We start from the raw sequence: 15,449 nt of genomic DNA, 5'->3' as shown, positions 1-15,449 counted from the left end.
GTAAATAATGAGCTGCCGCCTGAAATCCGGCTTGCCAGTGGTCAGCTAATGGGTGATGACCTGTCCCTCCTTACTGCAGGAGAGCTGTCACCTTATATCAGTGACCCAGCGCTGAAGCTATTCCAGTGTGCTGTTTGCAACAAATTCACCTCTGACAGCCTGGAGGCCCTAAGTGTGCATGTGAGCAGCGAGCGCTTGCTCCCCGAAGAGGAGTGGAGGGCTGTAATTGGAGACATCTACCAGTGCAAGCTCTGTAACTACAACACTCAGCTCAAAGCGAACTTCCAGCTCCACTGCAAGACTGACAAACATATGCAGAAGTATCAACTGGTGGCTCACATTAAAGAAGGGGGCAAAACTAATGAGTGGAGGCTGAAGTGTATTGCCATTGGCAACCCGGTTCACCTAAAATGTAATGCCTGTGACTACTACACCAACAGCGTGGATAAATTGCGCTTACATACTACCAATCACAGGCATGAAGCAGCCCTGAAACTGTACAAGGTAAGACAGTGACAGCAATTTAATTTGGCACCAAGTAGACTAGGAATTAACTGTTTCAGTGCTAATTGAACAAGACTGTGATTAATTGGCAGAATAAATGTTTGTGGAACATGTGTATAATAAAAAAAAAAATCTATGCAGGCTGGTTAGGAGGATGTGCTAGCAGGGAATTGTGTAGATTCATCTGAGGGCCTATTCAGCTTTCAGTTTGCGAACAAAGAGAAAGTAAGTTTATTTTTAAAAATCCTCTCATAATGCATAACTAGAGGGGTTTTACGTGTCTGATAATCTTTTCAAACTCTGTCCATCACATTTTGCTTGGAGCCTTGACAGAGATTATGGAAAATGATGAATTTTCCATACTGTGCATGAGGAAGATCACTTTCTGGCTTATATATCTGCTTGCAAACACAGTCTATAACAGCCAAGGTATTTTACATTGGTATTTTCAGTAAGGACATGCAATATGCCACGTTATTACCAAGGATATTCAAAAATAAGCTCTGCCATCCATTTGTCTGGCCTTCCTTTCTAGGACAGTAATGATTTTTCACAAACATGAAAGGGTGTGGTGTAGATAAATATGTTAGTAGAATGGCAACTATATTTTTATCTTTACTGGAAAAAACTATGTGGATATAATGAATATGTGGGAGTGATGAATACCATTTATTACACAACTTGTCATGACTTTTTCCAAACCCTAATTATGGGGTAACTTATTTTCTGCAGCGTGTTTACTGGATTGGCTTGATTGTCTTGGTTCACGTACAAAATATAACACATTCATTTCCAAGATGAATAACTTTGTAACTTATTAAAAACTTCTTTTGTCTAGGGGATAAAAAAAAAATCAGGAAATATTGCAAACCATTAGTCACTGTAACAAGCTCTAAATATGATTAGAAAATCCATTTTGCAAGTGTTATCTATTGATTTATACTAGAAATCTGTGATAACTAAACTATAAGGAGTCATCTGCTGATTACAGCAGCTATGCTGGTTTTCTAATCATGTTGAAAATGTGTACATATGGAGCAAATACAGAAAAGCCTCAGCAGATCTGTAGTTTAAGTAAAAAAAAAAAACAACAAAAAACAAAAAACATTTCACTGGTGTTCAGCCATTTTTCAAATAGTTGTTCTGAGTTAACACAGAGTGCACGGACAATAATTTGATTTTTAATTTTATAATCTGATAGTTGTAATCTTGGTGAATCTTCTATGACGAAAATGGCAGCAATGCAAAATCAGGCCTGTTGTATTCTCCCATTGTGCTGCTTGCTCTGCTAATGGAGTCACATATTTCATTTAAATTGCATTTTTTTTCCTTAAATCCAGGTTGGTGGCCTTTTATTCTTGTTTGTTTGCTCTATTTTTTTAAAGACCCAAAGTCCAGTTTTGAAAAGTGCCACAATAGCTGAAAATGTAGTGACGAAGTGTGCCTACCTCAGTAGCAAAACTACCTTGAGATGTTGCTCCTTGTGCACTCCAGTTATGATAATTGTGGAGCCACACTGTAAAACAGGATTTTTAAATGACCCGGATTAAACATAGTTGGTCTCCATCTCTTTTTTTCTAGTGTTAATATGGATTATTTCAGTGATGTGTTGTATAATGTTACCCTTCAGAGAGATGCAGCTGCAAACCATGTTACAAGTGGGAATTGAGGAGGGAGGAAGAGGACTTTTCACAGATGGCTTCACTGCCAAAGCTTCAGGGACCATTGAAAATAAGATGGTTTTTTTTTTTTTTTTTTTTTTTTTTTTTTAATATAAAAAGTAAATTAAGCAATAGGCATAGCTATAGTTTCAGGATACAAATCAGCTACTTCATTCATTCAACCAATCTCTAGATAAATATCAGTCAAATACATTTAGTTTTATTGTACGAAACATTTGATTTAGAATAGAAAGGAGCAAGTCTCAGCTTTCAGCCTCATGAGTTATAATGTCATGATGCTGATGCTGCTTTTCTTTCCATATTATGGTTTGCTACAATTAGTAGTGCCTGTGTGGTGCAGCTATCCTATGACCATCAGATGACCGCCACCTTAATCTTTTAAGTTCCATCTCTGAGTCAGTTAAGATGAAAGAATCATAGAATCATAGACTCATAGAATAGCTTGGGTTGGAAGAAGAATCATCAAGTTCCAACCCACTGCCACAGGCAGGGCCACCAACCTCCAGATCTGGTACTAGGCCAGGCTGTCCAGAAAGACATCTGAGAGAAGAAGTGCATAAGAATTTAGACACTACCTGAACTTTGAGTCCTGCAGAAGTATGATCTAAACTGTAAATATGGTAATCATAAGGCTGTTAATCTCCTGATACATTTATTTTTTATGACCTTTCCCTAAGATTGCTAGTGAGAATCAACTTTTTAATGTTTTGGTCTCCTATGATTCCCTCAGGAAGCTCAGAAATTTGTACCCCATTAGGCTTAAGACCTCTCAGAAAGCAGACAGCGTATGCACATATAAACACTATTGTCATATAATCTCAATTTAAGACAAGTTTGAATTGATCATTTGCTGGTGTCTTAGAATTATTGTTCTAGATTTGAAGTCGGTAGTATTAGAGTGTGTTGCAAAATATCAAAATATTCTAGATGTATGTGCTTTATAACAGTATATAATGCTTCTGTATGTCATCTAGACATCTCTAGTTGTAATTGTGGACATATGTTCAGTCCTTAAGGTGGAAATAGATGAGATTTTGAAAGTCTGTTATCTACTCGCAGATTTGATAGTTTTGTAAGGTCTTGGTGAAGCAGTTGACACCAAGAGAGATGTAAACTTTTTTTTTTCTCATACATCAGATAAACTTTTAGAGCACCTAAGGAAAAAAAAGCCATTAATTTGTATGAATAATAGATATACGCCTTGGGAGCAATATCGAATATTCATGAATTGTGTTTATATTCGAGCAGCTCTTCTAACTCTTTTAAAATTAAAGTGCTGTGAATATGGTTTGGCAATAAAGACTTTAATACTAAAACCATCTGAAAGCACAGAAGAAGTATCTGTGACTTTGTTCCTTTGCTTTGTCAGGCACCTCAGTTTTTTCTTTAGTCATTTGTATTTATTTAAATGTTATTGTTTTGTGAATTTTCTTTTAAAAAGTGTTGCCGTAAGTGCTTGATTTCTCTTCCTCTGCTTAACTATTGATACAATAAAAGGATGTTTTTTTCATGACTATTGCTTTTAAAGATATCATGAACAGCAGAGCTTCCCTTCTGAAGCAGTGTAATTTTAGGCTGTATCAAAATGTCACTTTTAAAGTTAGATTCTAACAGTTGTGAAGTAAAACTTTCAGCTGTTTTCTAAGCTGTCTTAAAAGGAAATGTCCCTTGCAGAAGGTGTAGTTTATTATGTGGCAGCTAGGAACAAGCACAAAGACAGCCTTAACCTAGGTGAACTCAGCTCAGACTAGAAGATATTCCCAAAGACTTAGAAATGTGGAGCTTGATATTAGCAAATTAAACCACAGAAGAGTGGGAAGTCCTTCACAGTATCCATCAGGAAGTATTCAGTAGCACCACAAGTAAACAGAGAAAGCCTCTGTAGCAACAGAGTGCATTTCCATTCTGCGGGAGGAAGTGTTGGATTTCTGCAGATTTGGGAAGTGGAGGTAGGAAAGGGATCTCTCTGGATATAAACTACATAGCGCTGAAACTGCTCTTAAGGAAGCCATTTTGTAGCTTAGTCAAATAGCTTTTGATTCAGGGAACCACATATATCATGTCTGGTGCTCATAAAATAGTTTCCAAATACTTCCAATAAATAAATAGTAAAAGGAGTTTGAATATGACAGGATAGTCTTTTTGCAAGTGAACTGTACTGGCTGTTAAGAAGTTTTAGTTAGCCAAGTAACAGGGTAAAGGGATCAATTTCTAATAGAAAATAAATATTTGAAATTAGTGTATCAAAACATTATTAAAATAACTCATAATAGCTTTAACAGACATTAATTTTATTTAAGGTTTCTACTTCAGTGTATGTTATACATGCAGCTATTTTGGAGCTCAGGGCAAGTGACAAGCAGCAGTTAGCAGGCAAATACTTAGCTGCATGAAAACTGCATTGGCTTTCCCTTTATCGACAAAATATCGATCCATAACACTATTAATGCTATGATTGTCAGTTCAATTTGGATAGATCACTTTACCTCTTCTGTTCTCAGACGGCAAAGATATTACCCAAAAGGAGTGACCTGATTTCAGTTTAAGAAGGTTAAAGGTTAAAGGTTAGCTCAAAAGCATCATCTGCCTAGCTGCTTAACTTTAAACTGATCAATTTAATGAAAATCTGTTTTGCAGATGGAGTTTTAATGTCTTTGGCAGGATTTAGGCAGCTTTAACATTAGACGTATGCTAGTAAAAATTATTTCTTTATTTGACCAGAACAACACCTTTTCTTTTATGTTTTAAGGTAAAAGGCATGTGGGATATGGTATTTTGGCAAAGGACCCAGAAGCAGAAAGTGTTGATGATCTTTCCATATGGGCTCAAAACCAGAATACCTTTATGTCTATTGCTAACGATGACTGAAGAAACAAACAAAGCTGCATTCATTTTTTACCATAATGTTTTACTTTGAAACCGTAAAAACGAATTTCAGGCTAAACTGTCCTTGAAAAAGGTTTGTCTTCTTTGCCTAGGGTGGAATGCAACTATATTCACATTTTTAACCCGTCAGACCGAGCTGATTGTCTCTTTTAAACCTTGTATTTGTAGATCAGCAGTGTTCTTTTTTCTGCTTGCAAACTGAGTAGTAATTGTGTTACTTAACTGTAGATACCATAAATAATAAGGCAAATTAGTCAATCCAAATGGTAAATTTTATCTGATGGAGGTTATCCGAATAAACAAAGCATTAGATCCTCACGAGTGTAAAGCAGAGCTTTGTGTTTATGTCTTTTGAGAATCTGGCCCTCACAATTTTTGCCAAGATAATTAAGTTTCAGCACAAGCATGTCTTTCTATTTTCAGATCTGTGCAATTCAATAGGAATTTCTTGGGCTGCTAATGCAATACTATTATATGTTAGCTTTGTAATTAGCTAGGACTCTATCCCTTCGCTGAAATGCATTGTAATATTACACACACAAGCATAGCCTGCATGTAGCAGTCATAAAAGTGGTGCCCTTTGTTTCATATTGACCTTCCAACTTATTTAAAACAAGTTTACAATGAGCCTTTGTTTTGTCCACAAATGATCATAAACAGCTTTCTAAAGAGCCCAATAAAATGAGATAATCACAAATGTATAACATCACATATTGAAAGGGTGGAAGAACAAACGGGGCTTTTACTATATTTTATAGGATGGATTTATAGCCTGTCCTTGGGTCACTTAGGGCCAAGAATTTTCACGGTCAGCTGGTTGGTCTTGCTAGCTAGCATCCTCTGCAGGAAATACAAATACCATGCAGCACCTGCTCTTCAGTCAGGGTTATATGCTCCTGTTTTAAAGCGAAGTGTCCACTGCTTTTCTGGTTCAAAGTCAAAAGCTTAATTAGACTACCTTTTTATCTGTATGCGTCATCAGTGGAGCAGAATAGTCTGCCTGGATTCCACAATGCTGTTTGCATATTTGGGTTTTAAATCAGCTGAGGATGTTAAATGCTTTGCTCATCTGTGGTACATGCAGAAGGCACAAGTGGGATTTAGTCCATAGGTAACTTTTAGAGTGACAGTTCCCCAAGGAACACTGCTTGGGTTTTTCTCATTATTCTTGTTCTGGATGAAAGCATCATTGTTAGGAATTAACAACTGAGATGGGGGTGTGAAGTGTAAGCACATGGGGGTGAATGAACAGTCCCAATCACTTTGTTTGTTTTACTCTGTTTGGCATCAAATGTTGATACTTGATCAGCCCAGAACATACACAGTTGCATTCTTTTCATTTCAGTTGTCCTGCATGAACTTTGTAATTTAAAATCAAATATCCTAGGTATGTGCCAGTACAATTATTTAACTGTCATTGTCCCAGAATGATGGTAAAAGAGGTCAGGAGATTGTGCAGCATTGATTTGCATAAAAATCATTGTGCAAAGGAAATTGGAATATGTCTGCACATCTGAGGAGGCAAAGCATATTTTGCTTAATCTTATTCTTGTTTGTTTAGGTGGGGAAAGCTGTTCTCAGTGGTAAATGAAAGTTATTCTGATTTGTTGCTAAACATAAACCTCACAATAGGAGATATTTCAATTTTTACAGTACTTAAAGATTTATGTTCATTAAAGATTTTAAATGTTTTATGAAATTTAATTTCCACTGCGTGTTTTAGTTACTGTAGTTCAGATTATGCTGTTGTGCTTGCCCAGATAAAGACAAACAAAGGTTGAAAGTATACTATGTAGTCAGCTAATGTGTATACTGACTGTACATACTTATACGGTATTGTCAAGTAGATTTATTTCCCAACGATGCAAGTTGGGGAATAGAAGAACAGTAATTTCAAACCTATTCTTTTTAGTTTGAATTCAAATTGTAATATGAGAGAAGTATTTTTCACATAACATTTCATGCATATTTTATTTGATATGCAGATGTTGTCTGGCTCTCAGATGGTCCTACATACCTTGCAAAAAATAATATGTATTGCATTTTGGCTTATGGTACACTGCTAATTCAGAAAAATATTCTCAAGTGATGGTTTAGAGAATTGTCATTGAAATGTTGTCCCAGTATCCCAGTCTGAGTGTTGTCCTAGATGAGGATGTAGTCACCCTTTGAAAGGAGACTGAACTAGTCTGTTTGGACATGACTTTCAGTGCACAGCCTTCCCAGGGGAGCATGAGTTTATAGTTTTGCTTGCAGAGCAGGAAGAGAGAGCAAAGAGGAGAGTAAAAGCATCATAGAGGATCAGCTTCATTTATTCAGTATGTTCAACACACAAAATGGCTGTATAACAGCTGTTTCTGTGCCTGGAGTTCTTTCATTCTGACATTAAGAGAAATATGTAATTATTTCTGACTGAGATTCAAGGTAGAATTGCAATGTATTGTGTATGTGAGAGTATTACGTCAACATGTGTGCATGTGTATATGTGCATAAATTGACTGCATCTATGAATTTAGCAGCCACTCCCACCCAGCCTTGCAGCACAGATTTTCTTGTTCCCCTTAGGAGATTTTATCTGATATTGCACCACAGGTGTCTTCTCTAAAATTTGTAATCTCAGTCTAGCAGACTCTCCCAGGTGGGATTTTTCTGCATCATCTCTTACACATAATTAAGAATGAGCAGTGAACAAAGGACAGAAGCATGACAATAAAGTTGTATTTCTGACATTAGTATGTGTACTTCAGCTTTACCATTGTTTTTGATAAGTCACCAGGGATAAACTTCCCATTGGTCTGTGGTTTTGGTTTTTTTCTTTTTGTTTCTTCCGGACAAAGTGCAAGAACTGGGAATCTTAGGAGGGTGATCTATTTTAGGGTTGATGGGAGACCTCATATGTGCAGAACTGAGCTTTGAGCTGTTTGATACACAGCTCTTGAGACTGTATTGTCTCTATATGTGTCCATCTCACTGGATAGACAAATTAATTTTCTGCATTTGTTTTTTCCTTTAGGGGTTCAACTATCCAGCGTTTCTCTGGTCAGATATTGTAAGGGGAGATAATAAAAATGCTGGTGAAATGTTGAGTAATACTGATGCTGTTGAGATTAGCAAGGACTCAGCACAATGGGGGAGATGTATTTCATTGAATAAAATATTTTGTATTTTGCCAATAAACTGTCAAAGGTTAGCCTAAAATCTACCGGCACCCATGACAGGGGTATAGACGGCCTGCAGGGCCGCTATCCCAAAAGGAAAAGAAAACAAGGAAAGAGAAAATAAATACAGCGGCAGCGATCTAAGGAGGCACACTATTTTACTAAATACTATATCGGAATACAGAATAACACAATATAATGCAATATAATTGGAATTAAGGCTAACAAATCAAGTGAAATAAGAGAGAGTGAGTCCCGAAACCGAGAGGCCTACTGTAACTCTAGGCGAAACGGCTGGAACGCTTCCACACACTCCCCCATGGCTGGCAGGATCCGAGAGAGCGAGTCCAGCACTGAAGTGAGATTATATAGTCCTGGTCATTTGACTGACCGTGGTGCTCCCTGGGACATGTAGTCTTCTTTTGTGAGCAGCAGATTCGTCAAAATTATCTATGCTTAACATGATGTTATGATGTGGAATACTGATAGCAAAATTACAACATTGCAAAACCATGACATTCCACCCCTTATTCTACATCATTACATTATGCTTATTATACACACACACACATATATATAGTCGTGAGCAATCAGCAACCTTATTTTCTTAACAATTTATATCTATTTTCATGCAAATCTTTAGGCTGAAAATAAAACTCCGTAACTTAACACACCATTATTTACTAAATCGAGGAAATGGCAAAACTGCCAGAAAGAGGAAAAGATAACGGTGGAGGGAAGAAAGGGGAAAGGCAGCACTAACGGGGCGTCCCCCACATCATGGTGCACTCATCCTTTCCCTAAGCTACAGGGCCGCTGCATGGAGGACTTCTTGGGACTGTCCTCGTCTGTCTCCATCAATCTGGATGTCAGGCAGGAGCCCAGAGCATAAGCAGAGCGGAGAAGCAGACCAGCATCACTGCTGGTGGTATGGCCATCCTCCAAGTCATCTGTTCCGTCCAGTGGAACAGAAGCATCAAGGAGAGACTCATCAAGAAACTCCCCAGCAGGTGATCACTGTATCACAGTACTGTGCGAGTTGGAAGGGACCTTAGAGATCATTGAGTCCAACTCCCGGGATTTGAGCCCTCTGTGTAGCAGAGCGGCACTTCTACCACTTGCGCCACAGAGGGGATTTGAACCCGGACCTCCAGTGTTGCAAGCGGCAGTTCTACCACCGCGCCACTGGGGCACACGATTGTGCCAGCAGCTTCATATCCTGGCCTGGAGAGTTCAGCTCCAAACCCTCGTAGGGGAACAGTGAACTCAGGCCTCGTGGCTGCAGGATGACCCCCCTCACTGCGGGGTGGCTCACTTGGCACATCCACACCATCCTCACCATGGGCTTCTGCTTCATGCCCAGGTGACAGGGATAGGAGTGGAACTGCTGGGGCAGTGTCTGGAGTACCATGCCTCCATAGAACTTGCTTCTCCAGCCCTAATATGGTATTTCGGGCGATAGCATGGGGTACTGGTATGTTTCAAGCCACCCAGTGGTTGCCTCCACCATGGTGAGCACATAACGCTTACCATTGCGAGATCATGGCAAGGTGATATAATCAATCTACCATGCCTCCCCATATTTATATTTTTTGCCATCGCCCTTCCCCCCAAAAAGTTTTCATCCTCTTGGCTTGTTTAATTATGGCACATATTTCACAGTCATGAATGACCTGAGCAATAGCATGCATAATTAAGTCCACCCCTCGGTCTCTGGACCACTTGTATGTTGCATCTGTTGCTTGATGGCCTGAGGTCTCATGGGCTCATCGAGCTAGGAATAATTCAATCTTATTCTGCCAGTCTAAGTCTATTTGAGCCACCTCAATTTTGGCAGCTCGATCAACCTGATGGTTATTTTGATGTTCTTCAGTAGCCTTACTCTTAGGCACGTGAGCATCTACATGGCGCACCTTTACAACAATGTTTCTTATTTGGGCAGCAATGTCTTTCCACAGTTCAGCAGCCCAAATAGGTTTACCTCTTCGTCGTTGCCAGTTGTTTTGTTCCCACTGCTGCAACCACCCCCATAAGGCATTTTCCACCATCCATGAGTCAGTATAAAGATGAAGCATTGGCCACCTCTCCCGTTCAGCCACATCTAAGGCCACCCCTCATGCCGGACAGCCGGGCCTCCAGTGGGCTGGATGGGGGCAGTGCAGTTCTCCTGCCCCATGGCCATAGCGGTGGGCGCCTGCTCAACCTGGAAGCGCACCAACCCCTTCCAGATATGGAACAGACCCACCGGGAGAGCTGAGACCGGTGTTGTCCGCTTGGGGTTGCGCTGCTCCGCTACAGGCTGCCTCGCCTGGGCTCGGGAAGGAGCCTTGCTCTGACCGGAGGTTGTTACACTCGGACTGGAGGGTGTCGTGCTCAGACTGGAGGGCGTTGCGCTTGGACTGGAGAGTGTCATGTCCAGACTGGAGAGTGTCACACTCGGACTGGAGAGTGTCACGCTCGGACTGGAGAGTGTTACGCTCTGACTGAAGGGCATCTCGCTCAGACTGAAGGGCGTCTCGCTCAGACTGGGGTGTGTCTTGCCTGGACCAGAGGGCATCAAGTTCGGACCGGAGGGTGTCACGCTGATATAGGAGGTCATTTCTCTCAGCTCTGAGACTCTCCATCTCAGTTCTGAGACTCTCTATCTCAGCTTCAGAAACTTTTTCCCTCTCTGCCTTTTCAGCTCTGAGACTCTCTCTCTCAGCTTCAAAATTGAATAAGGCCCAATAGGCATTAGCCAGGCCCCAAATCATTTGTGCCTCCTGAGATCTGCCTGTGCCGCAACATTCCTGCCTCAAATATGCGATCAAGCTCTCAGGATTCTTCAAGTGTTCAGGAGTAAAGCTCCATGACACTGAAGATGTCTGCCTTTTTAAAGTCTCCTCAAAGCCTCTCCACACTCCCTGCCACTCAGTATTCTCTGGTTCTGGGGAAGACTTCCTCAGAATGTTATAAATCCAGATACTGAGTGAGATTAATAAAATAACCAACAGTATGTTCAGGGAAATTAACAGTGTGGTCAAATGGGCATTCAAAAACTGCATAATGGATTCAGGGAAGGGACAAGGAGCATGCAGTCCCCTGAAAAGCAGTTTTACAAGCAGTTTTAACAGAGCACACATTTTTTTTTCCTCTCTTCAATAACAAGATAGCAGAGCTAGAAGTTTACAAAATATTCCGGGGTATTGGCAGTCCGCCTGGACTTTCAAGGTCAAACTCCCAGGTGCAGGAACGTAAACTTTAGATAGCTTCTTAACGAAAAAAACTCGTAGCTCTGTAAGAAGCTAAAAGAACAGCAGGAAAAACAGCAGCTTTTGCAGTTTTTGCCCACTTTTGCCCAAATTATGCCCACTTTTGCTGGCAATCTGCCCGCATTCTCCACCAATTATGTCAAAGGTTAGCCTAAAATCTACCGGCACCCATGACAGGGGTATAGACGGCCTGCAGGGCCGCTATCCCAAAAGGAAAAGAAAACAAGGAAAGAGAAAATAAATACAGCGGCAGCGATCTAAGGAGGCACACTATTTTACTAAATACTATATCGGAATACAGAATAACACAATATAATGCAATATAATTGGAATTAAGGCTAACAAATCAAGTGAAATAAGAGAGAGTGAGTCCCGAAACCGAGAGGCCTACTGTAACTCTAGGCGAAACGGCTGGAACGCTTCCACACACTCCCCCATGGCTGGCAGGATCCGAGAGAGCGAGTCCAGCACTGAAGTGAGATTATATAGTCCTGGTCATTTGACTGACCGTGGTGCTCCCTGGGACATGTAGTCTTCTTTTGTGAGCAGCAGATTCGTCAAAATTATCTATGCTTAACATGATGTTATGATGTGGAATACTGATAGCAAAATTACAACATTGCAAAACCATGACATAAACACACATGAAAATGTGGCAAAGCATGTAATACAGTACAACAGGAAATAGGTATTAATTTCATTAAGTGCGTGTAAGATTTTTATGTAAAAAAAAAAAAAAAAAGAAAGAGAGAGAGAAAACCAAAATAACAACAACAACAACAAAAATACCATAAATTGTCAAAGGTAACTTGTAATGTCTGTTTTTATTTTTTATCCTGATGGTCTGCCTTTTAGGCTGACTGCAGGTAGTGCAAAATGACAATGGTCATTTTGATCCTCATGATTATATATAAAGAAGGTGAAGCTTTGGTGCAGGGCCTTTGCTTTGTGGACAGCTATGAAGGAGGATGTCACGGAAATGACCCCACTGGTCTGCAGAGGATGGTGCCAGCCCTGCAGTTTGGCAGCAGACAGAAACACAAAGTACTGTGCACCATAGCCTCAGGGGAAACTGTGTGTGCTACTCTCCCTGTGGGAGGGAAGGCATTAAGATAATCTTTAGCTTTTAAAGACAGGGGGCATTGAAGGAAACAAAAATTGAGCAAAGGTTGTCCTTGAATGATGAAGTGTGCAGATTCCCCTGCCTGGGGCATCCTACTGCAGTAGCACTGAAATAACAAAAAACCTGTTTTTATCATATATAAAGACTGTGAACAACACTCTTGCTTGGTATACATGATTAGGAAACTACATGTTTCTAGCAGGTACCAGAAATGACTGAAGAATAAAAATAATAAAATGAACACTTGAATACATTAGTATCTAGCTACTAGTTTATTGCTGGATTATGTGCAAATGACCTGGGATATAGGGATAGTATTCAGAAGTCTGCCCAGATAAGAGTCTTAATTTATAATTTCTGTTCTCCATTGTAAATTGCCCCAAAGAACAAAAGCACTCTCTGCTTCTTTGTCCTGGCCCTGGAAAGAATAATAATAGGGCCACACTACTCACAGAATCAGCACAGAATCTGCTGTTCAGAGATAGTTTGTGCTCCAGTTTTTCTGATAGGAAAAAATTACTCTTATTCAGAGAGGGTTCAATACCAATTCTGTTGTGATGACACTGTTTAAAACAAACATTTATAGTGGACATATTCCTAACCAGAACTTCAACAGGCACTTCCAGTTGTCTATATCATTCTAAATGCCTTTGCATTGATAGAATGTTTCTGATAACCTTAACCTGTGATTTTGCATATGGGCATCTTTGATTGAGGGAGAGAGTGGCTCCAATTTTTTTTTTTATAGGAATATTTCAAGAGAAATCCTGAGAAGCTGCAACTATCTCAAATATCAGGTATGAATGATGCTATCAAACATTCCTTACACAAAAGTATGGATCTTAATGGCAAGAGGGAGGAAAGTGCGCTTCATATTCAATTAATGGTGTTCCTGTTTTCTGTGGAATCTAGTAAAAAACTTGCATTCTGGGAAATCATAAATACTAACGTTTTCCAGTTAAACAGACAATTTGTGAATGGACAGAAGTTTGATACTTCTACAACCACAACAGACCAGAAAGTTTAAGGATTTACTTGCTTTTTGTGTCTGCTAGGGGTGAAAACTTGGAAAAAAGCTTGCTTTAGTACTGAAATGAGACAGCTTTTAGTAGCTAGATGTTACTATTTTGGAAACGCCCTACGGCATTTGCAGATATGTATGCAGCTAATGAATGAGTGGAAATTAGGAAGACTGAAGCTGGTGGAAAAAACAAATAGCCAAACTTCAAGTTTTTCTAAAAATCTAGTGTCCTTATTTGTCCAGGACTGGTGTGACTCACAATCTTTGACCTAGAAGGAAGTCAGCACCCTGCTGCTATATATCAGAGCAGGATCTTATGAAGTCAGCTCCCATATGATTAAAACACAGTCTACAAAAATAGTTTAAGAGTAGTTTTACCAAGTTTGTGACCTAGAACCATTGGATTGATTCAAAAGCACTACTTCATTGGCCCCTAGGATTAAAAATGATGCAGATGCATCTCAGAAACAGGTCTTGTACCTAAGATGTGGATATCCCTTGTCAGTTTTTTGCTTGCTTAGTTTCATAAGTCATGATGAATTGGATCTGCTGTCAGTGTGCTCTGTCTCCTTGCTCCTAATCCACTGGTGTGTCTTGCAGTGTGTCAGGCTTCATAACTATCTTTACAGTACTTGAGTTTATGTGGCTTATATACTCAAGGGATGAAAATCTTCAGAAACAATCATTAGAACTCCTGGAGAGTATTTTTGAGAAAGAGCAAATCCTTTTGCATATGGCATTTTGGGGTACACAAATGACAGCAGCTGTGGCGTTGGACTTCTATGTGGTATTTTTCATGATTAAGGAAGAGGATTGAGCTGATTATGAGTAAAAGTACTCTCAAATTGCATGTTACAGAATTCAAACCTATAACCCAATCCCCTCTGCTTCTGAGTTCTGCAGTTATACAGGTACTGGGCCACATGTGTTCACAATAGGAACAACACAAATATGTCTCCTTACTTTTAGTACTTTCTTATCCTAATAGCTTTGGAAGATAAGCTCAGTACTAGCACTACTATTAAAAACAGTATGGCCTTGGGGAAAAATAATAAAAAATCTCTAACCAAGCAGAGGTGAGAGGGAGATTAGCCCCAGTATGTTTGGCATTCTTAATGGACCTTATAGAGATGTAACTATGCATACCACTTAATTTCTTCATATATATATATATATATATATATATATGGATAAATATGTCTTTCTCTCTGCCTATATTTATATATGTGCTTGATTGAGTGTCTGTTACTGGAAGGAATAAGTCAGAGGTGGAATCTGAAGTTTTCATGCTCATGAGAACTTTAAAGAGCCAGATATTATCCAAAGCTTGTGTTAGGGCGGAAGTCACAGTTGTTGGAGACTGGGTTTCTTGCAGTGGGGGAAGAAAAAGGCAGGTGTGTGTACTTATAAAAGTGTACACTTCCCAAGAGCATAAACAGAATTTAAAACTATGTGTGTCCATACGTACAACAGGCTGCCACTGTTACCTCCTATAGTACTTTGCAAATATCCATATATGTTAATATCTGTTGTAGTGATGGTTAGATTTCGATTTCTGTTTTATTTTCCCTCTCCCACTTACTCATAATAAAACAAGCTCTTCTAGGGCTGAAATTTTCAGGATTTGATCTAACTTCTTTAAAGAATATTTCTTCTTTCGATTCACTACATCGTGATTTATCTAACCTACTTGTCCTAATGAAAAATACTCCACTGCAAATAAAATTAGTCAAGTACATTTCTTTCAGTAGCTGTCCATAAAATAAGAGAATGTTATTTTAGAAGAAACAACACATTAATAGGCCAAGTATGTAATCATTGTCC

The 15,449-nt window shown here is 39.4% G+C and overlaps 1 protein-coding gene across 6 annotated transcripts in view; it reads left to right on the top strand.

The window, feature by feature from the left end:
• ZFHX4 (zinc finger homeobox 4) overlaps positions 1-15,449 on the top strand; it is a 155,628-nt gene that overhangs the window by 27,411 nt on the left and 112,768 nt on the right. For 4 of the 6 annotated variants that reach the window (XM_072330662.1, XM_072330663.1, XM_072330660.1 and 1 more), the window contains exon 3: positions 2-504. In XM_072330662.1, the coding sequence (XP_072186763.1) occupies positions 2-504 (503 nt within the window). The remainder of the gene's footprint in view (position 1; positions 505-15,449) is intronic. The other 2 variants (XM_072330666.1, XM_072330665.1) reach the window with 1 other exon arrangement.

The sequence above is a fragment of the Excalfactoria chinensis genome, chromosome 2 (assembly GCF_039878825.1).
Source record: "Excalfactoria chinensis isolate bCotChi1 chromosome 2, bCotChi1.hap2, whole genome shotgun sequence".
Taxonomy (NCBI): domain Eukaryota; kingdom Metazoa; phylum Chordata; class Aves; order Galliformes; family Phasianidae; genus Excalfactoria; species Excalfactoria chinensis.
Note: the sequence above shows the minus strand (reverse complement) of the source record. Positions and strands in the feature narration are given on the sequence as shown.